At 42.9% G+C, this 26503-nt stretch overlaps 1 protein-coding gene across 1 annotated transcript; it reads right to left on the reverse strand.

Moving 5' to 3' along the window:
• Positions 1–658: 658 nt before the first annotated feature.
• LOC139418194 (E3 ubiquitin-protein ligase CBL-like) lies at positions 659–26503 on the reverse strand. Its single transcript, XM_071167458.1, has 15 exons — positions 26000–26503; positions 24424–24671; positions 18789–18935; positions 18478–18634; positions 11462–11583; positions 11169–11306; positions 10625–10712; positions 10175–10306; positions 6734–6970; positions 6354–6470; positions 5916–6202; positions 5251–5409; positions 4986–5107; positions 3039–3218; positions 659–2936 (listed from the first exon to the last, which is right to left on the reverse strand). Exons 1-15 carry the CDS (start codon positions 26141–26143, stop codon positions 2620–2622), a joined length of 2595 nt encoding a protein of 864 aa, XP_071023559.1. The 5' UTR covers positions 26144–26503; the 3' UTR covers positions 659–2619.

Here is a 26503-nt window from a genome sequence, read left to right on the forward strand (position 1 = left end):
CTGTCTCCTGGAGTGAGTAGCACAGTAGCTTCAGATTTCCAGAGTGCATGCTTGGTGGGAAGAAGAGGATGTTCAACACAATAGTCTAGACATGTTGGAACAGCATGCTCTTCCAGTATTATGATATTGGGCGGGAGGTTAGTTAGAACATAGACGGATACACTTCCACACTACATTCCCCCAGGAGGCAGCAGCAACCTTGTCCTGGTGCTGAGCCTGGTTGATAAGCACATCAGGTACTGGCAATTAAGGTGATCGTCAGTCTGTCCCAGCTTGCAAGCCGTGAGGTTGTTGGTTTTGTTTGGCCATGCCTTTAGAATTGTTCCTTTTTGTACATATGTTTTGTCACCATCTGAACGAATAATAATCTGCTTTTACAGGCAAAACAAGAAGACAGAGCTGGCCCTGAACTCAGTAAGTTGCTGTCTCCTGGGCACATTGGGGGGGGGTTAGTGAGGACCAACACAGTCCTCAAATTGCTGATTAATCCCAAATGTGCACATTCATTCAGGTGACAGACCATGTAAATAGGCCTGGGACCCCTAGACAAAGTAAGTGCAAAACAATATTAGTAGGCTAGTTATTAGGTTTGTAACAAGAGCTACATGGACCATATCTTACAGTATAACATTTTCCATAAAATATACCAATCAAAATGTTAAAGAAAATATTGTTTATTTGAAAATCTTTAATGGCTGAGGAATGAACACATGGCAACATAATGAATGCTGAGTACATTAAAATGAATAAATAAAATACTTTAACTACACATGCAATAAGGCAATGAAAAAAGTTTGTTAGTTCTCTCTATATGTACAGGTGAGGCGCACAATGAATTCTAACATACAATTTCACATTGTTATCTTCGATCGAACGACAAAGTACCAACTGTGCTTCCGTACACCAGTAAATTCTGCAACTATTGAGCAATGACTAGTGTGGCGTATGAGACCACAGCTATCTCTTATGACAGAGTGTCCTCTTGTGGTGAGTCCACATATGAGCGACACTGGAAAGCAGAGGCCTGAAGTCAATTCTCAAATGACTTTACAAGGAGTGGCACTTAAGTTGATGATCAAGGAATTGCAGTCAAAGTACATCACAATTTGAAAGAAGTTAAAACAGTATTAAACTCAAGCGAAACAAACAGAAACAGAAACATCATGGCCATTCTTTACAACTAGAAGTATCTACAACTAATAATGTGATTTAAACCTGTATTTAAATACTTTTGGCTTTGAATCCAACACATTAACACCTAACATTTGTGGTGTGAGTCCCCAAATAACCTTGGCATATTACTGCACATTGTCCAGTCTGTTGTACCCAAGTCCAGAGGACAATGACAAAAACGCAGTGTTCAACAGGGTTTCAAAATCCTTTCAAAAGGAAAGAGATTTAAATGATTCATATATATGTCGAAGCCACATAATTGGGAGAAAAAAAACAATCCTAATCAAGGTAGGTACAAAGAAAATACATTAGTTCAAAACGCATACTGAGCCACATTCTGTTTGTAACGTATAAACAAGAACGTTGAACAAAGTGTTCTTTCCCAGAGGAGGCAGCAAAGCAAGTCTGAGGTAGTGCCAATTAAGTACTTCAGTTCACTAAATATCATGGTATATACATGACTTGGATCACTTTGTCTTCTCTGCCCAATCAATATATTATTGTCTGGAAAATGAATAGTATGGATCCGAAAAAAACAAACCCTTACAAGCAGCAGTCCAATTGCACACTGATTAGCAGAGAGCAAAATTCAGATAGGGCAGATATACTCCCTTTATTTTTAAGTATGACATTAAAAAAAGGACACTCACTTTAAAATATAAGCTATTCACAGAATTAACAATAAGGCCTAACAGTGAATGATGACATCAGAAATGTTACATTAGTTCACCAGTCAATGTTAGCACTACACTGAATACATTCTGAGATTACGTACACGTCATTCAGGCTTATATATTATAAGTAAACCAGGAACTAAAGCAATTTGGAGTTATGCTTACTTTAAAAAAATAGTTACTTCACCTACTGCAATTAGTGAAATGCATGACATGGAGCCCTGTAATACTGTAATCCAACTAAAATATTCACATTCATTGGCTTTAGCACAAACCACAGAATCAAATGGTTTAGTCTCCACCTGGCGTATCTAGCTACAAACTCTATGTACGACTATGACACAATCAAGACTAACATGGTCACCATTAGGGTGAAGAGGGAGTGGGAATCATGAGTCAGGTATGCCCCAACAACAGTTACTGCTGCTGCACAATAAGTCCATAACTATTCCTTACTGTAGCCTAAGCACACCGTGTGAATTTCGGCTTACTCTACCTTGCACTCAGAAACAAGGAAATGCTTAGAGCCACACAATAAGACTGGAGGCAAGCACAAACGACCATACAAGGGTCAAAGGCTTGGCCATACAGAGGCCACGTCAAGCATTCTCCCTCTCCCTTTAGATTCTCTCACTTAGATGCCTGTGCATGGGACCGAGTCCTCTTCCCCTTACAATTTACAGTGCTTCCAGACAGGTCACAACCAGCACAGTAGAAATGCTATCCATTATGGCACAGTAGGTAAAGGATATAGGGTGTGGTGTTGAGGCTGCTACGTGAGGATGTGGGCCGTGGAGGGGATGGACACAAACTCGCGCAGGATGTTCTTAGCCGTCTCCAGGTTGTTCTGGGCGATCATCAGGGCCTTCTGAATGTCCTGGAACGAGTAGCCCTGGCTCATCAGATGCTCTATCTCCCCGTTGATGGGTAGCGCCACACCGGGAACGGGCCCCCCTCGGGAGCCAGCTGATGGACTGGCGGCAGGGAGCAGGGCTTCTGGGGTAAGGGGGCGGGGCCGGTGGTCTGAGTTGACCCGGCGTGGGAGGGGCTTAGGGGGGCACTCGGGGTCCTGACCTGATGAAAACGTAGCTGGGAGAGAGGAACATGTTCGTAGTGTTTGATAAATATAACTCTTAACATGACAAAGCAAGAGAGGAAAAGGACTGAAAACTCTAATGCTGATTTACATACAGGCATCTATGGTAGGGCTGTCCATTGATAGGCAGCTGAAGGCTGCCGAGGTGCCGGTGACGTCAGAGAGGGTGCGCCTGGCGGGTGCTGGGGGAGCCTGGGGTCGGGGGTAGTCATACTCATCCTCCATCTCCTCTACCATATGGTGCAGGGGAACCGCAGGGGGAGGGATGAGGTAGTCTGGAGGGTGAACAAGAGGATTAAAGGGATAAAAAGAGTGATTTGAATACCTGAACACAGGATATACACTACCGTTCAAAAGTTTTGGGTCACTTAGAAATGTCCTTGTTTTCCATGAAAACATACATGAAATGAGGTGCAAAATGTATAGGAAATATATTCAAGACGTTGACAAGGTTATAAATAATGATTTTCCATTGTAATAATAAGTGTCCTTCAAACTTTGCTTTCGTCAAAGAATCCTCCATTTGCAGCAATTACAGCCTTGCAGACCTTTGGCATTCTAGTTGTCAATCTTGCTGAGGTAATCTGAAGAGATTTCACCCCATGCTTGGATCGGCTTGATGGGCACTTCTTACATACCATACGGTCAAGCTGCTCCCACAACAGCTCAATAGGGTTGAGATACGGTGACTGTGCTGGCCACTCTGTTAGAATACCAGCTGACTGCTTCTTCCCTAAATAGTTATTGCATAGTTTGGAGGTGTGCTTTGTCCTGTTGTAGGAGGAAATTGGCTCCAAATAAGAGCCATCCACAGGGTATGGCATGGTGTTGCAAAATGGAGTGATAGCCTTCCTTCTTTAAGATCCCTTTTACCCTGTACAAATCTCCCACTTTACCACCGCCAAAGTAACCCCAGACCATCACATTGCATCCACCATGCCTGACAGATGGTGTCAAGCACTCCTCCAGCATCTTCATTTTTTCTGCGTCTCACAAATGTTCTTCTTTGTGATCCGAACACCTCAAACTTAGAAACTTGTCCATAACACTTTTTTTCAATCTTCCTCTGTCCCGTGTCTGTGTTCTTTTGCCCTTCTTTACCTTTTCTTTTTATTGGCCAGTCAGAGAGGGCTTTTTCTTTGCAACTGCCTAGAAGGCCAGCATCCCGGGGTCGCCTCTTCACTGTTGACGTTGAGACTGGTGTTTTTGCGGGTACTATTTAATGAAGCTGCCAGTTGAGGACTTGTCCTCTTGCTCAGTTGTGCACCGGGGCCTCCCACTCCTCTTTCTATTCTGGTTAGAGCCAGTTTGCGCTCTTCTGTGAAGAGAGTAGTACATAGCGTTGTACAAGATCTTCAGTTTCTTGGCAATTTCTTGCATGGAATAGCTTTGATTTCTCAGAACAAGAATAGACTGACGAGTTTCAGAAGAAAATTTTGAGACTGTAATCGAACCCACAAATGTTGATGCACCAGACACGCAACTAGTCTAAAGAAGGCCCATTTTATTGCTTATTTAATCAGAACAAGTTTTCAGCTGTGCTAATATAATTGCAAAAGGGTTTTCTAATGCTCAATTAGCCTTTTAAAATGATAACCTTGGATTAGCTAACACAACGTGCCTTTGGAACATAGGAGTGATGGTTGCTGATAATGTGCCTCTGTACCCCCTCATGTAAATATCCCATTAAAAATCAGCTGTTTCCATCTACAATAGTCATTTACAACTATGTCTACACTGTATTTTTGATCAATTTGATAATGGACAAAAAAAATGTGATTTTCTTCCAAGGACATTTCTAAGTGACCCCAAACTTTTGAACAGTAGTGTGCATTTTCCACTTGCTGAGATACATAACTGTAATCGGATTGTGGCCACATTCATTGAGATAGTATGTTTCTTGGCAGGTGTAGACATGCAAAAGACGCCAGTGTGATTCAAGTTTCATGATGGTTTTCTGATTGTACAAAGGGGATGACTTATGTAACTTCATGTGCAATCAGAAAAGTGAGAATAGAGATCCTTCATCCATCTCCATGTACCTGACTCTGGTGGCTGCTGGGGCAGGGAGGGCAGAGGGAGGGGCTCCGTAGCACTAGCCTGGATGTTACACATGGACTCATACACCTGAGGGTCCTCACAGTCCACATCACACGCCACAGTCCTAGGAGAGAAGGGGGAGGGGAGAGAGGTAGGGATGGAGGAAGATAAAGGGCAGAGGGAGAGGCATCAGAAAAACCTTAGTTAGGACCCTGTACTGATCATAATCAACCTGGTCACCTCATAGTGACAGTGTTGAGCACTCACCGTGAGTCACGGTTAGTGGGTTGGAGCGGTGGTGGTGAGGGCACGACAGCACCTGCCATGGCCCAGGAGGGTCCTGCTGCAGGGAGAGAGGTGGGGCTCATGTACTCATTCTCCTCATCACTCCCAGATGACTTCTCACCAGTAGACTCCTGTTGAGGCCTAACAGAGAGCAAGACAGACTGAGCCAGGTAATACATACAACACATTGAATTACCAATCAGTCACTGAGTTACTACAGGGTATACAGACAATCTAAGTCCCAGAGAGCCTCTGATTCAACCAATCACGTCAGGAATGGAAGGCCACCATTACATTTGGGGTGGCAGGAAGCCTAGTGGTTAGCGCGTTGGACAAGTAACCGGAAGGTTGCAAGATCGAATCCCCGAGCAGACAAGGTAAAAATCTGTCCTTCTGCCCCTGAACAAAGCAGTTAACCCACTGTTCCTAGGCTGTCATTGAAAATAAGAATTTGTTCTTAACTGACTTGCTTAGTTAAATAAAAGGTCAAATCATTTTTTAATGTTTTTTTATCTATTGTTTTAGTGCTGGACTAGAATAAAAATCAGCATTTCCCATAACTCTTCAGGGCAAGAGTGACTTCTCTCTATTGAACATCTACATTACATCCATACCACATTTTATCAATTTCTATACAAATGCCATACCCGACTGCCAGGGAGTAGATAGCGTTGGTCACTGCTAGCGGCTTTGCTCTGTGGATGCAGTCACTGTCACTGGGTCCGTTGGTCTGTGGGGGGGCCTTGGCTACGTGCCGGGGAACCATGTAGTTGGAGGCCCAGTTGGGCTCTGGAGGGGTGCTTGGCAGAGGTCTCCTTTGAAGCCGGCCCTCTGGGGGTCCAAGGGGAGAAGGGCGTTCGGGTGGGGGAGGTGGGGGTAACTCTCGCAGGGCAGGAGGGAGGGGCAAAGGTTTGTCTCTGTGGAGGGCTGCAATCTGGGGAGAGCAGATATTAATGACTGTATGCAATACTATCTCTGGATTAGAGTGTCTGCTAAAATAGTCAAATGTAAAAATCACATGACATGCATGGGCACACCATTATATACATAAAGAAAGCTTGAATTTGATTAGGTCTTCCACTTGCCTTGGTTGTTGCTCCTTGGCCCGGGGCCCCTGGGGAGCTGGGGGGCCTCTGCTGCAGCAGGTCCAGCCTGGGGGGCACGGGGGGCAGGGGCGTCACAGGGGAGGGTGGGCGCTCCACCTGAAAACACAGGGGAGACATCAAAACAAGTAATACGTGAGCTTGTTTCTACAACATGTAGATGGAGGGAGATGGTTTTTTAGTTGTTGATTTACTGGGTGGTGTATCTAATTGGCGAATTCTGAAAACTACCAAGTCTTTTATAGATCGTCTTTTCACTTTTACCACAAGGACACAATGGTGATGTGAGATGGTGTGTGTAGGAGAAATAGAGAGAACATGACAAAGCCTTGCTGGTCATAGATGGTGGCTGGTGGCCTTGCCTTGGTGCAGGCTAGCCTGCTCATAATGAGGTGGGGATCCTCCAGGCGCTCGTCATCATCCTCGTCGTTGCTGGGGGAGACTGACAGGGAGCCACCTCCTTCCACCCCGTAGGGCCCCTGGAAGCTGGCAAAGGAGGCCCCGCTGCTGCTGTTCTTGGGGTGGAAGGGGTCTACCACGATGGGCTCTGTGCCTTTAATCTCACAGCGGCAGAATGGGCAGCCCTGCCCCTCCGATTCCTGGGAGAGAGCAATACTGCAGTTTAACATCAAATCGGACAAAGGGCTGATATCCACAAAGCATCTCAGAAAAGGTCCAAGAAATCCTGTGAACCTGTTTTAAGAAGGAAAGAAACCTCCCAGCTCAAGAGTAGGTTTTAGGATGATGTTAAGACACTGCTTAGACATGCGGCATCGCCAGCGTGAATTCTATATAGCATGCTTCAGACCACAGTGAATGTGACTGTACATCAAATGTAAAGGTAAAATGTTTTATAATTTTTGCCTGACAATCACTTTGCCTACTCTTAATTATCGCCTAATGTTAACATGCACAACATTTATTTTAATCAAATTTATATGGTTAAAAGTGGAATTTTCACAATATTATTGTTATCAACACACACTCGTTGTCACTCCCGTTGAACAACTCTAAATCACTTTGGGACAGTAGGCATCAAGTCACTTGGCGATAATGTTGCATACAACACTATCAAAGTTAACACACGCACTATATATGCCTTCAATTGCACTACTTTTAGGCATGCCCAATTTAGAGATTTTTTTTTACAACATGTTGCGTTCCAAACGGATAACTTTAAATAACATGTAGGTAATTAAATAATCAAGTGGTTAAGTATTTAGGCACATCATATAAAACATGTCTTGTGAAATTGTCAAAAGTGCAAGCGATACTTTTACATGTAGGTCTAGATTATTTATGGATTGATAAAATATCAAAACATTCTGAACAACTCAAAAGCAATTGCATGTGACACAGGAAACACTGACTCACTGAATCTTTCTATTATCAAGACACCTGTTGAACTCTTAACTGGTCAGGGCAGCTTATGATGGGTCCTAAATACACTGCTCAAAAAAATAAAGGGAACACTAAAATAACACATCCTAGATCTGAATGAATGAAATATTCTTATTAAATACTTTTTTCTTTACATAGTTGAATGTGCTGACAACAAAATCACACAAAAATGATCAATGGAAATCAAATTTATCAACCCATGGAAGTCTGGATTTGGAGTCACACTCAAAATTAAAGTGGAAAACCACACTACAGGCTGATCCAACTTTGATGTAATGTCCTTAAAACAAGTCAAAATGAGGCTCAGTAGTGTGTGTGGCCTCCACGTGTCTGTATGACCTCCCTACAACGCCTGGGCATGCTCCTGATGAGGTGGCGGATGGTCTCCTGAGGGATCTCCTCCCAGACCTGGACTAAAGCATCCGCCAACTCCTGGACAGTCTGTGGTGCAACGTGGCGTTGGTGGATGGAGCAAGACATGAAATCCCAGATGTGCTCAATTGGATTCAGGTCTGGGGAACGGGCAGGGCCAGTCCATAGCATCAATGCCTTCCTCTTGCAGGAACTGCTGACACACTCCAGCCACATGAGGTCTAGCATTGTCTTGCATTAGGAGGAACCCAGGGCCAACCGCACCAGCATATGGTCTCACAAGGGGTCTGAGGATCTAATCTCGGTACCTAATGGCAGTCAGGCTACCTCTGGCGAGCACATGGAGGGCTGTGCGGCCCCCCAAAGAAATGCCACCCCACACCATGACTGACCCAACGCCAAACCGGTCATTCTGGAGGATGTTGCAGGCAGCAGAACATTCTCCACGGCGTCTCCAGACTCTGTCACGTCTGTCACATGTGCTCAGTGCTTTCATCTGTGAAGAGCACAGGGCGCCAGTGGCGAATTTGCCAATCTTGGTGTTCTCTGGCAAATGCCAAACGTCCTGCACGGTGTTGGGCTGTAAACACAACCCCCACCTGTGGACGTCGGGCCCTCATACCACCCTCATGGAGTCTGTTTCTGACCGTTTGAGCAGACACATGCACATTTGTGGCCTGATGGAGGTCATTTTGCAGGGCTATTGGCAGTGGTCCTACTTGCACAAAGGCGGAGATAGCAGTCCTGCTGCTGGGTTGTTGCCCTCCTACGGCCTCCTCCACGTCTCCTGATGTACTGGCCTGTCTCCTGGTAGCGCCTCCATGCTCTGGACACTACGCTGACAGACACAGCAAACCTTCTTGCCACAGCTCGCATTGATGTGCCATCCTGGATGAGCTGCACTACCTGAGCCACTTGTGTGGGTTGTAGACTCCGTCTCATGCTACCACTAGAGTGAAAGCACCGCCAGCATTCAAAAGTGACCAAAACATCAGGAAGCATAGGAACTGAGAAGTGGTCTGTGGTCACCACCTGCAGAACCACTCCTTTATTGGGGGTGTCTTGCTAATTGCCTATAATTTCCACCTGTTGTCTATTCCATTTGCACAACAGCATGTGAAATGTATTGTCAATCAGTGTTGCTTCCTAAGTGGACAGTTTGATTTCACAGAAGTGTGAGTTACATTGTGTTGTTTAAGTGTTCTCTTTATTTTTTTGAGCCTATGACTAAAGAAGCTTCATGCATTGCTTTTAGTTTTACCCATAAGAGTAGGATGTGCTATGTAGGTATAACCTCTCGTTCTCTCATAGAGAATCTGTGAACATAAATTCAATCAGGAGAAACGACAGGGATTATCCAGTCGCAGTACATTTTAATGACCTAAAACATTACATTTCTACCTTTAGATTTTGTGGCATAGACAAAGTTAAGATATGAGGCAGGGGAGGTGATCAAAATAATACTCTGAGCAAAGGAGAATGTTTTGGGATTTTCACTCTCCAGACATTATTTCCTGAAGGTCTTAATGATGAAATGCCTATGTATGTTATGTTGTAAATGTGAACATGAATTATTCCCCTATTTCAGATTACTCTGACGTTTTTCTTGCGCTGTACACAGCGATTCATGAAAACTTTCTTGGTAGGTCGATATCCTCATTGTGGTTTTACAGACGTCTTTAATACGTTTTATGTACACACTTTATTTAAATATTTATGAAATGCATATTGTTATATTTGGTAGCACTTATTTGTTTTCCCTCAACTCAAACCCAATTTTATGGGTGAAACAGATGTGGGTGGGGCTAGGTCTACATGAGGGTGCCAATTTTAAAAAACTCAAAAGCTCTGACGAAGGCCATGGAACCGATACATAAAGCTTATTAAAGAGCAGAGTGCGGGTTTCTTTTTCTCATTTTACCCAGAGTAGGAGTAAAATGTCTATTCTCAGCACTTACGACCAATAAAATGTACAAAATGAATGTGAAACAATAGACACTCTTGCAAGATGACATAATTCTGGGAAATACCTGCCAGGCAGTGAGACAGGAGGTGCACATGAGGTGGCTGCAGGGCTCTATCTTCACATCCTTGTCATTCTCGGCACAGATCTTACATAGCTGGAATGTGGAGCCCATCTCACAGTAGAGCTCATACTGCTCCTGTAGCACAGAGAAGAGAAAGGATGAGTATCACACAAGTAAATTATACATCAGAATTGTCATCTCAGTGTATGAGATACTTCAATAGGACAAATATTTTTCTGGCCTAATTCTGATTTTAGGAAACTCCATCTAAACAGACAAACTAAATCCATCTAAACAGACAGTATTCTGACAAATATACAAATGTATGTTAAGGGCATTGTAAGCAATTGAAAATTACATTAGGCAAAAGTTTGAGTCACAAGTGCATCTGAAGTCTGAATTACGACCTGTAGTGAATGTTATGAACTTAGTGGATGTGAGAATGTGTCTGACCTGTGTTACTTTAATGTGGTCCTGTGGGGAGGGCTCACACAGCCCTGTGAGGTCTGGGTTCTGGGCCCGGCCGTCTGGGAACAGGTAGCTGGAGAGCGAGCAAAAAGTCTAAACATTTCAATGGCCAGTTGAAGCCAGAGGCTAATTAAATTAGCAATTATGTGATGATTGAAAGAGGTTGAAATCGGTTTGACTACAAACTACAGAGGAAACGTCACACAACAGATTTTACAAACGCCTTGACTGAACCAGAAAAGCTAGTATTTGGTCATTCTTTCATCTTAACTATGTGTAACAGTATAACTTTATACCGTCCCCTCGCCCATACCCGGGTGCGAACCAGGGACCCTCTGCACACATCAACAACAGTCACCCACGAAGCATCGTTACCCATCGCTCCACAAAAGCCGCGGCCCTTGCAGAGCAAGAGGAACCACTACTTCAAGGTCTCAGAGCAAGTGACATCACCGATTGAAACGCTATTTAGCGCGCACCACCGCTAACTAAGCTAGCGTTTCACATCCGTTACATATGTCATACTCACAATCCCTCCCTGAATCCATCAATGAGGGCCTGAAAGAGGGGCTTGTTGTGGGGGATGGTCTGCAGAATGTTCCCATCTGCAGTGACGTAGCCAATGGCCCACTGGCCCAGCCGGGTGCAACTCAGTCTGAAGATATAACTGACAGAGGCAGACCAAAGATGTGTGGTGTGAGAGAAGTTGTGTACATGTTGATGTACTTGGATGGCCTGTGATGTTTTTTTGAATGCAAGTGTACATGTCAAAATATTTACTTCAGCGTCAAGTGTATGTGTCATTGTGTGTGTGTGTCTCACCTGCCAGGCTTGTGGATGAACCTTTGCAGTCGGGCCTTAACCTCGTCGTAGGTGAGGAAGGCCATATACCCTGGGTGTGTGACAGCCAGGCTGTTCCAATTCCTCAGGAGAGATGACCACGGCTGCACAATACACACACACCACAGTCAGAACCCTTATGCAACAACAGCTTGTCTTTGTATTGACAACAAATCTTTATCCTAGTTAACAAAGAAGAACTTGTGTTCTTCACCTGATATTCACGGCAACAGTGGTCACCAACGATGTTCTGGAGAACTACAGGGCGTGCATAATTTTGTTTCAGCCCAGCTCTAAAATCTCCTCAATACCTTAATGATCAATTGATTTCTAGTTGAAGCTGATGTGTAGTGATTAGAGGCTAACCGATTATGATTTTTCAACGCCGATACAGATTATTGGAGGAACAAAAAAGCGATACCGATTAAAATCTGACTATTTTTTTATTTGTAATAATGACAATTACAACAATACTGAATTAACTTATTTTAACTTAATATAAAACATCAATAAAATCAATTTAGCCTCAAATAAATAATGAAACATGTTCAATTTGGTTTAAATAATGCAAAAACAAAGTGTTGGAGAAGAAAGTAATATGTGCCATGTAAAAATGTGTGCCATGTAAAAAAGCTAACGTTTAAGTTCCTTGCTCAGAACATATTAAAGTTGGTGGTTCCTTTTAACATGAGACTTCAATAGTCCAAGGTAAGAGGTTTTAGGTTGTAGTTAATACAGTATTTATAGGACTATTTCTCTCTATACCATTTGTATTTCATATACCTTTGACTATTGGATGTTCTTATAGGCACTATAGTATTGCCAGTGTAACAGTATAGCTTCCGTCCCCCTCCTTGCCCCTACCCGGGCTCGAACCAGGAACACAGACAACAGCCACACTCGAAGCATCGTTACCCATCGCTCCACAAAAGCCAAAGCCCTTGCAGCGCAAGGGGAATAACTACTCCAAATCTAAAAGCGAGTGACTTTTGAAACAGTATTAGCGCACACCCAGCTAACTAGCTAGCCATTTCACATTGGTTACACTAGCCATTAGACTGATAGGCTTGAAGTCATAAACAGTGCTGTGCTTGTGAAGAGCTGCTGGCAAAACGCACAAAAGTGCTGTTTGAATGAATGATTACGGGCCTGCTGCTGCTCAGTCAGACTGCTCTATCAAATCAGACTTAATTATAACATAATAACACACATAAATACGAGCCTTTGGTCATTAATATGGTCGAATCCGGAAACTATCATTTCGAAAACAGAACGTTTATTATTTCAGTGAAATACAGAACCTTTCGGTATTTTATCTAACGGGTGGCATCCCTAAATCTAAATATTCTTGTTACATTGCACAACCTTCAATGTATGTCATAATTACGTAAAATTCTGGCAAAATAGTTCGCAATGAGCCAGGCAGCCCAAACTGTTGCATATACCCTGACTCTACGTGCAGTAAACGCAAGAGAAATGACACAATTCCACCTGGTTAATATTGCCTGCTAAACTGGTATTATATTATAAATTAGTAGTTATAATTAGTAGTTATAACTAGAGATTATGATTGATTGTTTTTTATAAGATAAGTTTAATGCTAGCTAGCAATTTACCTTGGCTTCTACTACATTCGCGTAACAGGCAGGCTACTCGTGGAGTGCAATGGTTAGAGTGTTGGACTAGTTAACTGTGCGGTTGCAAGATTGTCAGCTCATGGGTTCCAATCTGTAGTTCTGCCCCTGAACAAGTCAGTTAACCCACAGTTCCTAGGCAGTCATTGAAAATAAGAATGTGTTCTTAACTGCCTAGTAATCGGAAATCAGCGCCCAAAAACACAGATTTTCTATTGTTATGAAAACCTGAAATCGGCCCTAATTAATCGGCCATTCCGATTAAATCGGTCAACCTCTAGTAGTGATGGTTGAGAACAAAACGCCTTCACACCCGGTCTCATTTAGAACCGTTGTGTACATTTTACACTAAATATTGAGATTTATACATTTGGCACATGCCATGAACACGCATGTTTTCTGTTTATAAAATCAGACCTGTTGTCAAACTGTATCCGTGAACAAGCATAACAACTCTGCCTGAAAAACACCCTTCAGTTTTTATGGTGACAAGGTGGTCCTTATTTTTTGTATACTTTGGTAGTATCTAAAGGGAATAGCAATGGCAAACTTGATTAAATGCCTTCGGAGGTGTTGGCAGAATGTTTTCTTTTGCAGTTACATTTGCTGTAGCTTGACAGTTTCTGAAAGACAAAAACAATTAAATTGTTGTGCACCTGTAAACAGATCATTCAAATTCAATGATGTTTTGCATTTACTTTTTCCAGAACCTAAATAAGCTGCACTGCCCACAAATTCTGAAACATTCTCTACTCAGAAAAAAAACAGTCTGTTCTACTGCACTTTGGATTGGACAGCATAGACCAAAATACTTTAAAATAGATTATCTATTTCCTACTGTGAAGTGGGTTCAATTAAATGAGAAATGGGACGAATGGTAGCCCATCTTAAATTGTTGTAGGCCTATTGGCTATTTTGCGAGTATGAAACCATCAGAAGAGTTTAAGAACTTATTCTGCAATGATCGTGGGAAAAAAACAAACAGGAAATAGATCAAATTAGGTTTTTGCTCTTCTCACTAACAGAAAATGATTGCATCTGGTTATAACACTGAACAAAAATATAAATGCAACATGCAATGTGTTGGTCCCATGTTTCATGAGCTGAAAAAAAGATCACAGACATTTTCCATATGCACAAAAAGCTGTGCAGCTTCATTAAATTGTACCCGCAAAACACCAGTCTCAACGTCAACGGTGAAAAGGCAACTCCGGGATGCTGGCCTTCTAGGGAGAGTTGCAAATAAAAATCCATCTCAGACTGGCCAATAAAAGATTAAGACGGGCAAAAGAACAGACACTGGATAGAGGAACTCTGCCTAGAAGGCCAGCATCCCGGAGTTGCCTCTTCACTGTTGACGTTGAGACGGGTGTTTTGCGGGTACTATTTAATAAAGCTGCCAGTTGAGGACTTGAGGCGTCGATTTCTCAAACTAGACACTAATGTTCAGTCGTGGCCAAGTTTTGAGAAATGACACGAATATAAATTTCCTAAGTCTGCTGCCTCAGTTTGTATGATGGCAATTTGCATATACTCCAGAATGTTATGAAAAGTGATCAGATGAATTGTAATTAATTGCCTCTTTGCCATGCAAATGAACTGAATCCCCAAAAAACATTGACTGCATTTCAGCCCTGCCACAAAAGGACCAGCTGACATGTCAGTGATTCTCTCAACACAGGTGTGAGTGTTGACGAGGACAAGGCTGGAGATCACTCTGTCATGCTGATTGAGTTTGAATAACAGACTGGAAGCTTCAAAAGGAGGGCGGTGCTTGGAATCATTGTTCTTCCTCTGTCAAACATGGTTACCTGCAAGGAAACACATGCCGTCAACATTGCTTTGCACAAAAAGGGCTTCACAGGCAAGGATATTGCTGCCAGTAAGATTGCACCTCAATCAAACATTTATTGGATCATCAAGAACATCAAGGAGAGCGGTTAAATTGTTGTGAAGAAGGCTTCAAGGCACCCAAGAAAGCGCAGCAAGCGCCAAGACCATCTCCTAAGTTGATTCAGCTGCGGGATCTGGACACCACCAGTACAGAGCTTGCTCAGGAATGGCAGCAGGCAGGTGTGAGTGCATCTGCACGCACAGTGAGGCAAAGACTTTTGGAGGATGGCCTGGTGTCAAGAAGGGCAGCAAAGAAGCCACTTCTCTCCAGGAAAGACATCGGGACAGACTGATATTCTAAAAAGGGTACAAGGATTGGACTGCTGAGGACTGGGGTAAAGTCATTTTCTCTGATGAATCCCCTTTCTGATTGTTTGGGGCATCCGGGAAAAAGCTTGTCCGGAGAAGACAAGGTGAGCGCTACCATCAGTCCTGTGTCATGCCAACAGTAAAGCATCCTGAGACCATTCATGTGTGGGGTGGCTTCTCAGCCAAGGGAGTGGGCTCATTCACAATTTTGCCTAAGAACACAGCCATGAATAAAGAATGGTACCAACACATCCTCCGAGAGCAACTTCTACCAACCATCTAGGAACAGTTTGGTGACGAACAATGCCTTTTCTAGCATGATGGAGCACCTTGCCATAAGGCAAAAGTGATAACTAAGTGGCTCGTGGAACAAAACATCTACATTTTGGGTCCATGGCCAGGAAACTCCACAGACCTTAATCCCATTGAATTTGTGGTCAATCCTCAAGAGGCAGGTAGACAAACAAAACCCCACAAATTCTGACAAAACTCCAAACATTGATTATGCAAGAATGGGCTGCCATCAGTCAGGATGTGGCCCAGAAGTTAATTGACAGAATGCCAGGGTGGATTGCAGAGGTCTTGAAAAAGAAGGGTCAACACTGCAAATATTGACTCTTTGTATCAACTTCATGTAATTGTCAATAAAAGCATTTGACACTTGTGAAATGCTTGTAATTATACTTCAGGATTTCATAGTAACATCTGACAAAATATCTAAAGACACTGAAGCAGCAAACTTTGTGGAAATTAATATTTGTGTCATTCTCAAAAATGTTGGCCACGACTGTACTTGTCCTCTTGCTCAGTTGTGCACCGGGGCCTCCCACTCTTTCTATTCTGGTTAGTGCACAGCGTTGTTTTCTCAGAACACAAATAAACTGACGAGTTTCAGAAGAAAGTTCTTTGTTTCTGGCCATTTTAAGACTGTAATCGAACCCACAAATACTGATGCTCCAGATACTCAAATAGTCTAAAGAAGGCCGGTTTTATTGCTTCTTTAATCAGGACAACAGTTTTCAGCTGTGCTAGCATAATTGCAAAAGGGTTTTCTAATGACCATTAACACAACGTGCCATTGGAACACAGGAGTGATGGTTGCTGATAATGGGCCTCTGTACGCCCATGTAATGGGCCTCTGTACGCCCATGTAATGGGCCTCTGTACGCCCATGTAATGGGCCTCTGTACGCCCATGTAATGGGCCCCCAAAAATAAAAAATCTACCATTTCCAGCTACAATAGTCATTTACAACATTAACAATGTCTACACTGTATTTCTGATCAATTTTATGTTATTTTAAAAATGGACAAAGAAATGTTTTTGAAAGAAAAACAAGGACATTCCTAAGTGAACCCTAACTTTTGAACGGTAGTTTACATGTGTGTATAGTTAATGACTATGAATATAAGATAAACAGAGAGTAGCGGCAGCGTAAAAGAGGGGTTGGGGACACACACACACACACACACACACACAATGCAAATAGTCCGGGTAGCCATTTGATAACCGGTTCAGGAGTCTTATGGTTTGGGGGTAGAAGTTGTTGAGAAGCCTTTTGGTCCTAGACTTGGCGCTCCGGTTCTGCTTGCCATGCGGCAATAGAGAGAACAGTCTATGACTGGGGTGGCTGGGGTCTTTGACAATTTTCAGGGCCTTCCTCTGACACCGCCTAGTATAGAGGTCCTGGATGGCAAGTAGCTTGGCCCCGGTGACGTACTGGGCCATACGCACTACCCTCTGTAGTGCTTTGTGGTTGGAGGCTGAGCAGTTGCCATACCAGGCAGTGATGCAACCAGTCAGGATGCTCTCGATGTTGCAGCTGTAGAACCTTTTTTAGGATCTCAGGACCCATGCCAAATCTTTTTAGTTTCCTGAGGGGGAAAAGGCTTTGTCGTGCACTCTTCACAACGGTCTTGGTGTGTTTGGACCATGATAGTTTGTTGGTGATGTGGACACCAAGGAACTTGAAGCTCTCAACCTGCTCCACTACAGCCCCGTCAATTAGAATGGGGGCGTGCTCGGGCCTTTTTTTCCTGTAGTCCACAATCATCTCCTCTGTCTTGATTACGTTGAGGGATAAGGTTGTTATTTTGGCACCACCAGGCCAGGTCACTGACCTCTCTATAGGCTGTCTCATCGTTGCCCGTGATCAGGCCTACCACTGTTGTGTCGTCTGCAAACTTAATGATGGTGCTTGAGTCGTGCCTGGCCATGCAGTCATGGGTGAACAGGGAGTACAGGAGGGGACTGAGCACGCACCCCTGAGGGGCTCCAGTGTTGTTGATCTGCGTGGCGGATGTGTTACTACCTACCCTCACCACCTGTCAGGAAGTCCAGGATCCAGTTACAGAGGGAGGTGTTTAGTCCCAGGTTCCTTAACTTATTGATGAGCTTTGAGGGCACTATGGTGTTGAACGCTGAGTTGTAATCAATGAATAGCATTTCTCACATAGGTGTTCATTTTGTCCACTGGCCGGTAACCACTACTGCACTACAAACTAAACATACAGGCTCCAGCTCAATTCTCAAGGCTAATTTGAGGAAGTCATTTTGGTTTCTGTCTGCCCAGACAGACTGTGCCAACACTTGTAGCCTCTGTGCACACAAAGTTGAAGGAACTACTGTAAAGGCCCCGCCCAGTTGAGAGACATCCAATAGAGGACGTACTGACTGTACTTTAACCACCCCACCCTAAATGATGATAGCTGCTCTATCTCTAGCTTTGTACTCAAACGTCTTTATTGCCTCTGATGGAATAAAAGGTACCCATGTTTTGTTAGCTTCTACAATTAACTATCTACACAGCAGTTGAGCTCTGTAAACATTTGGCTCCTCAGAGAACTTTGACTGCATGAAAGGTAGTTCATTACTTATGAATACGATAACTGCTACAGTAAGTGGTCCTGAATTTACTTAATGTAAGTCACTTTGTATTAATATAGGAGATGCTCTTATCCAAAGTATTATGATAGTGAGTGGGTCAGCAATGGGAATTGGGAGCAGTGAAAGCAGATTCCCTACATATTGGTGGTGGAAGGGGTGTACAACTATTTTGGTAGTGGATGAGTTGAGTTTCCACCATTCAATCTAAAGTGCTTTAGGCACCTGGAAAAGTTATTAAAACCCATCCATCATTATTTGCGTTTGAGAAATCATTACCTGGAAGAGCCTGGTGAAGATGTCAAACTCGAAGACGGAGATGTAGTCGTTGCATGTGAGGTCGATGGTGGACTTCAGAGCCATGGCCTCCAGGCCTGAGCTGATGGGGTGGAACTCATTAAGAGCCTGGCGGAACATCCTCCATGGAACAATGGTCCTACAGAGAGGAGAGGGTTTAGTGATACAAAAGTAGTAATTATCCCCAGGCATGTTTTTAGTTGAGAGTTTGTTTCATTTTAACCCCTTTTTAAATATGGCATCCCAACTAAGGACATTTTATAAGATAACGGAGCCCCCCCCAAAAAACTCACTTGTCACCAAAAGACCTCCTCCAGAACTCGGCGGCGTCTGCTTTGGTGATGCGGAAGTTGTCTCCTTGGAATAGGCCATTAGGAAAGATGGCTTTTAGCTCAGCCAGCATGTGGCTGAATATCAGCGACAGCTTGGTCAAGTTCCGCCTATGAAGAAAAGGTATGTCATCTTAGCGTCCTCAGACAAACCTCATCCCTGAAGTTGACCAATGGTAATGTATTTTCTTGACTTTGGTACCCCCAGGTCAAACATTTAAGGCTAGGTAGTATAAGCCTAGTCTTTCAGGACTGGATGCCTTTGAGTTGGGGTTGGTATACAATCATTCAGTTGTAAGAATGTGTGATGAGCTTCTTAGAAGTGTCATCTGCTGAGAACCCATTGCAAAGGCACACAACACCAAACTACTAATCAATGTGTATGTTAACCTTATTTATGACCAAACTATTGCATGCGGTATATGAGTACTAGCATGTCAGTTTCTTATAATGGCACATGCATTTGTGCTACTTGTGAGTCAGAAGAATCCCTGATAGCATCATTGCTTCCACAGAACTAGAATGAGATATTTATGATAGCTAAACTGAAACTAAAGTAAACAGGATGGGTTTTAGCAATGTATTTCTGAGTAGAGGAAATATACCCTAAAAAGAGCTGTTTGTTTAGCTTAAGGCGGTTCTTACATCCCCACTTTCCTTTATGCAACATGATATTTTCTAGTATTTTTTGTTGTGGCTAAAATGGCAAAAAATATTTTCAAATAACACGTGCCTAATTAATGGAACATTGGTTTGAGGTGTGAGGTAGTTTCTTGGAAATCGTAGTCAGCATGCAGCACTCTGCTTATCACAAACCAACATGGAGATTCAAAACACTGATAACAAAGCATCTCCCACCAGGGTCATGGGGGGGGGGGTTCCTGTTTTGAAGCTTAACTGCGCTTACACTTCCCCGCAAGTGGTAGAAATGTTTAACGACCCACATTAACTAAAAAACCAAGACATCATATGAGAAACCCCACCGAAAATAAGACATACCAGTAATCTTGACAACAAGAAAGGAAACATTTGATAGGATCACCTAGGCCTACTTTTCAAGTTGGGTTCTAGCCGTTGCGCTAATTTTGACCTCACCTGGTTATACAAATCAACAACTATACTGAGCAAAAATAAAACGCCACAATTTAAAAGATTTTACTGAGTTAGTTCATATACAGTACATTCGGAAAGTATTCACACCCCTTCACTTTTTCCATATTGTTACATTAGCATTAATTATTTTTTGCTCCTCAATCTACGCAAAATACCCCATAATGACAAAGCAAAAACAGGTTTCTAGAAATGTATGAGCATATATATATATATATATATATATATATATATATAGTGCCTTGCGAAAGTATTCGGCCCCCTTGAACTTTGCGACCTTTTGCCACATTTCAGGCTTCAAACATAAAGATATAAAACTGTATTTGTTTTTGTGAAGAATCAACAACAAGTGGGACACAATCATGAAGTGGAACGACATGTATTGGATATTTCAAACTTTTTTAACAAATCAAAAACTGAAAAATTGGGCGTGCAAAATTATTCAGCCCCCTTAAGTTAATACTTTGTAGCGCCACCTTTTGCTGCAATTACAGCTGTAAGTCGCTTGGGGTATGTCTCTATCAGTTTTGCACATCGAGAGACTGACATTTTTTCCCATTCTTCCTTGCAAAACAACTCGAGCTCAGTGAGGTTGGATGGAGAGCATTTGTGAACAGCAGATTTCAGTTCTTTCCACAGATTCTCGATTGGATTCAGGTCTGGACTTTGACTTGGCCATTCTAACACCTGGATATGTTTATTTTTGAACCATTCCATTGTAGATTTTGCTTTATGTTTTGGATCATTGTCTTGTTGGAAGACAAATCTCCATCCCAGTCTCAGGTCTTTTGCAGACTCCATCAGGTTTTCTTCCAGAATGGTCCTGTATTTGGCTCCATCCATCTTCCCATCAATTTTAACCATCTTCCCTGTCCCTGCTGAAGAAAAGCAGGCCCAAACCATGATGCTGCCACCACCATGTTTGACAGTGGGGATGGTGTGTTCAGGGTGATGAGCTGTGTTGCTTTTACGCCAAACATAACGTTTTGCATTGTTGCCAAAAAGTTCAATTTTGGTTTCATCTGACCAGAGCACCTTCTTCCACACGTTTGGTGTGTCTCCCAGGTGGCTTTTGGCAAACTTTAAACGACACTTTTTATGGATATCTTTGAGAAATGGCTTTCTTCTTGCCACTCTTCCATAAAGGCCAGATTTGTGCAATATACGACTGATTGTTGTCCTATGGACAGAGTCTCCCACCTCAGCTGTAGATCTCTGCAGTTCATCCAGAGTGATCATGGGCCTCTTGGCTGCATCTCTGATCAGTCTTCTCCTTGTATGAGCTGAAAGTTTAGAGCGACGGCCAGGTCTTGGTAGATTTGCAGTGGTCTGATACTCCTTCCATTTCAATATTATCGCTTGCACAGTGCTCCTTGGGATGTTTAAAGCTTGGGAAATCTTTTTGTATCCAAATCCGGCTTTACACTTCTTCACAACAGTATCTCGGACCTGCCTGGTGTGTTCCTTGTTCTTCATGATGCTCTCTGCGCTTTTAACGGACCTCTGAGACCATCACAGTGCAGGTGCATTTATACGGAGACTTGATTACACACAGGTGGATTGTATTTATCATCATTAGTCATTTAGGTCAACATTGGATCATTCAGAGATCCTCACTGAACTTCTGGAGAGTTTGCTGCACTGAAAGTAAAGGGGCTGAATAATTTTGCACGCCCAATTTTTCAGTTTTTGATTTGTTAAAAAAGTTTGAAATATCCAATAAATGTCGTTCCACTTCATGATTGTGTCCCACTTGTTGTTGATTCTTCACAAAAAAATACAGTTTTATATCTTTATGTTTGTAGTCTGAAATGTGGCAAAAGGTCGCAAAGTTCAAGGGGGCCGAATACTTTCGCAAGGCACTGTATATATATATAAAAAATATATATTACATTTACATAAGTATTCCGGCCCTTTACTCAGTACTTTGTTGAAGCACCTTTGGCAGCGATTACAGCCTTGAGTCTTCTTGGGTATAACGCTACAAGCTTGGCACACCTGTATTTGGGGAGTTTCACCCATTCTTCTCTGCAGATCCTCAAGTTCTGTCAGGTTGGATGGGGAGCATTGCTGAGATGTTCGGTCGGGTTCAAGTCCGGGCCAATCAAGGACATTCAGAGACTTGTCCCGAAGCCACTCTTGCGTTGTCTTTGCTGTGTGCTTAGGGTCGTTGTCCCGTTGGAAGGTGAACCTTCATCCCAGTCCGAGGTCCCGAGCAGGTTTTCATCAAGGATCTCTCTGTATTTTGCGGTGTTCATCTTTCCCTCGAGCCTGACTAGTCTCCCAGTCCCTGCCGCTGAAAAGCATCCCCACAGCATGATGCTGCCACCACCATGCTTTACCGGAGGAATGGTGCCAGATTTCTTCCAGATGTGACGCTTGGCATTCAGGCCAAAGAGTTCAATCTTGGTTTCATCAGAACAGAGAATCTTGTTTATCATGATCTGAGAGTCCTTTAGGTGCCTTTTTGCAAACTCCAAGCGGGCTGTCATGTGCCTTTTACTGAGGAATGGCTTCCGTCTGGCCACTCTACCATAAACGCCTGATTGGTAGAGTGCTGCAGAGAGAGTTGTCCTTCTGGAAGGTTCTCCCATTTCCACAGAGGAACTCTGTCAGTGACCATTGGGTTTTTGGTCACCTCCCTGACCAAGGCCCTTCTCCCTCGATTGCTCAGTTTGGCCAGGTGGCCAACTCTAGGAAGAGTCTTGGTGGTTCCAAACTTCTTCCATTTAAGAATAATGGAGGCCACTGTGTTCTTTGAGACCTTCAATGCTGCAGAAATTATTTGGTACCCTTCCCCAGATCTGTGCCGACACAATCCTGTCTTGGAGCTCTACGGACAATTCCTTAGACCTCATGGCTTGGTTTTTACTGTGCTATGCACTGTCAACTGTGGGACCTTGTATAGACAGGTGTGTGCCTTTGCAAATCATGTCCAATCTACTGAATTTACCACAGGTGGACTCCAAGTTGTAGAAACATCTCAAGGACGATCAATGGAAACAGGATGTACCCGAGCTCAGTTTCAAGTCTCATAGCAAAGGGTCTGAATACTTATGTAAATCAGGTATGCTTTTTATAGCTTTCTAAAAACTTGTTTTCGTTTTGTCATTATGGGGTATTGTATGTAGAAAAAAATATATTTAATACATTTTAGATTAAGGCTAATGTAACAAAATGTGGGAAAAGTGAAGGGTCTGAATAGTTTCCGAATGCAATGTAAGAAAATCAGTCAATTGAAATAAATTAATTTGGGCCTAATCTGTGGATTTCACAACTGGGAATATATATATCTGTTGGTCACAGATACCTTACAAAGGTAGGGGCGTGGATCAGAAAACTAGTCAGTATCTGGTGTGACCACCATTTGCCTCATGCAGCGTGACACATCTCCTTCACATACAGTTCATCAGGGTGTTAATTGTGGCATGTGGAATGTTGTCCCACTCCTCTTCAATGGATGTGTGAAGTTGCTAGATATTGGCAGGAACTGGAACACGCTGTCGTAAACGTTGATCCAGAGCATCACAAACATGCTCAATGTGTGACATGTCTGGTGAGTATGCAGGCCATGGAAGAACTGGGACATTTTCAGCTTCCAGGAATTGTGTACAGATCCTTGCAACATGGGGCCGTTCATGCTGAAAAATGTGATGGCGGCGGATGAATGGCACGCCACTGGGCCTCAGGATATCGCCACGGCATTCAAATTACCATCAATAAAATGCAATTGTGTTCGTTGTGCCTAGTTTATGCCTGCCCATACCATAACCCTATCGCCATCATGGGGCACTCTGTTCACATGAGCAAACCACTTACCCACCCAACACCATACACATCGACTGTGGTTGTGAGGCCGGTTGGACATACTGCCAAATTCTCAAAAATGACGGAGGAAGCTTATGGTAGATAGAAGAACAGATTCTCTGGCAACAGCTGTGGTGGACATTCTAGCAGTCAGTATGCCAATTGCACGCTCCCTCAAACTTGAGACATTTGTGGCATTGTGTTGTGTGACAAAACTGCACATTTTAGAGTGGCCTTTTATTGTTCCTAGCACAAGGTGCACCTGTGTAATGTAATGTTCATGCTGTTTTAATCAGCTTCTTGATATGCCACACCTGTCAGGTGGATAGATTATCTTGGCAAAGGAGAAATTCTCACTAACAGGGATGTAAACAAATTTGTGCACAATTTGAGAGAAATAACATTTTTGTAAACACCAGGCAAAACAAAGAAATGAGCCAACATAACATTGCTGACTGTACACATTAATAGTTATATAAATATCTGTACTGATTCATGCTAGCTGTGTATGGAACATTTCTGGGATCTTTTATTTCAGCTCATGAAACATGGTACCAATACTTTAAAATGTTGCATTTATTTTTTTGTTTGGTTTATAAACTATTGCCTTGAAGAAACAACATGTTGGCTATAGCAGAAACAGACTGGCTATCAGCAGGCGCAATATACCCCTCCATTTTACCTGGGTTGAGAGTTCTCCTCATACATGCGCTCCTTGGCCTCCTTGAACAAGCTCATGGTCTGCTTGATCTTATTGGTCAGGTTCTCCATCACCACCCGGAAGTACTCATTCTCCCCGAGCGTCTCTATCTTGCCCTCGTAGCGTGACAGTATGGTGCGGAGGTGCTGGTAGGTGTCTGGCAGTAGGTCCAGGATGTATGGGGGGCTGTTCTTCAGGGCCACCTTAGGGTTCTGGCACAGACGCACCACCTGTGTGGGAAAGGGAGGGTGAGACGAGGTCGGAGGAAACTGGAGAAAGCAGCGCATACCAGAATGACTGGTCATATAACAATGGGTTCTCAGATGTTTCTTTTTCCCCACCCCTTTATTTCTTTTTTAAAAGCTTACATTCTCTGCTCTACATCTGTCTATGCATGGGCTGTGTCAACACTTGATCTTTGTCAAGACAAAAACAAACTGTCTTGGGTCATAATAATTGCTCAAGGTAAGTGGTTAGGAGAGCAAGTCCGGCCCTAGAAATTACAAGAACTGAAAGTGTCACTAGTAATATCATGCGTACACTGGGATGGAATTAAAACAACGACACAGGATACAGATGCACTTGTTTTGTTCTGCCTTTATGATTTATGATAATATGTTATATTGCTTGTGTGGGCCAACTGCATGAATGGGGAAGATGGATATTTGAATGTAGAGACAGAATAAGCAGTCAGGACATATCATGATACACAGTGTGAGAGTAAATTTGGGGTATGAGTGACCTGGATATTTACATTCAAGTGGAGAATTCAACATTTACATTGTGGCTCCTGCTTGTGGTTAAACCAATTATTTACAGTCTGGATGATGTTTGTAATTCAACTGGTTCATTCAACCAGGCCTAGCCAGTCCCTTGTTATGGTCTCAATTGTCTAATGACAGTACACCAAGTAGTCCTCATCTTTGTTTTTAAGAAAATACAATTCAAAAGTGTTGATATTTTTACCATACCAGTAGTAGGAAAGGGAACATACAACATCAAATGATAGGCCTACACGATTGTATGACAAATATATAAAACATGACAAAATCATTTGGTATTGTTGTTCTGGTTGAATAGGCCATTTGACACAGGGATCAGGTACAATTGTGTTAATTCAAGCCGAGTCAGTGAGCAAAAAAATAAATATTGAAAAAAAGCACGTGATAGTTCAATCACACATTTGAAAATAGACTTAGTTGTGAAACTCAATAGCCAAGTGTCTTCCATTGCTCAATTAGCATAATTTGTGAAATTCGGGCCATTTGGGGGAACAACGTATTGGATACCATTTTATGAAGAAAAATAACTAAATGTCTGAAAACATGCTTCATTTTGCAGAATAAATAGTATTTACATGATTAGTGGTGGTAATTGTTCCCCTCATTTAGAAAAAAATACTGTCAAACTGTATCTCTCCTATATTCTGTGACCGATTGTTTTGCTATTGCTACACTATGGACATTACAGTAAACCTGGCATTTCATATGTTAAGTATTCTTGCAATTTAAATGCACTTCCCATGACCAGAGAGGAAATTAGATGGCTTGTTACCTACCTTATCCATAAGTTTCCAGCATTTCTCCACCATTTTCTTGTCTACCACTGCAGGTTGGTGAGGCTGGAGAAGCTGGTGATGGGGCTGAAATGCGTCCTTCATCAAGCCGATGAGACCTGCGCCCCTCCTCGGATTTCCTGCCATGCTTCTGTCGTCGGCCGGGGGAGAACCCCGAGGCGGTCAATGAATGACAATTCTGGGCACGTATTTACAGACAACTGCCGTGATTACTGTCTCTATTGTTATCTGATAAAAAGAGTAATAATCACACAAACCTTGCTAGACGAAGAAAATCGTGAGCTTGCTAACTAGCTAATTTAAAGTCCTCATCCGCCTTCTCATTTCGCCGGAAAAGACAGGGGTTTGCATAACTCAACCTCCTGCCTGTTTTTTATTTTATTTCTGACCCGTCTGTTATCTTTGGAGACAGGTAAATACAAAGGCGTACATCTTCAGACATTCAGCTAAATAGGAAAGTAACTACTATTTGTCTGTTTTCTTCCT

The sequence above is a fragment of the Oncorhynchus clarkii genome, chromosome 10, assembly GCF_045791955.1.
Source record: "Oncorhynchus clarkii lewisi isolate Uvic-CL-2024 chromosome 10, UVic_Ocla_1.0, whole genome shotgun sequence".
Taxonomy (NCBI): Eukaryota; Metazoa; Chordata; class Actinopteri; order Salmoniformes; family Salmonidae; genus Oncorhynchus; species Oncorhynchus clarkii.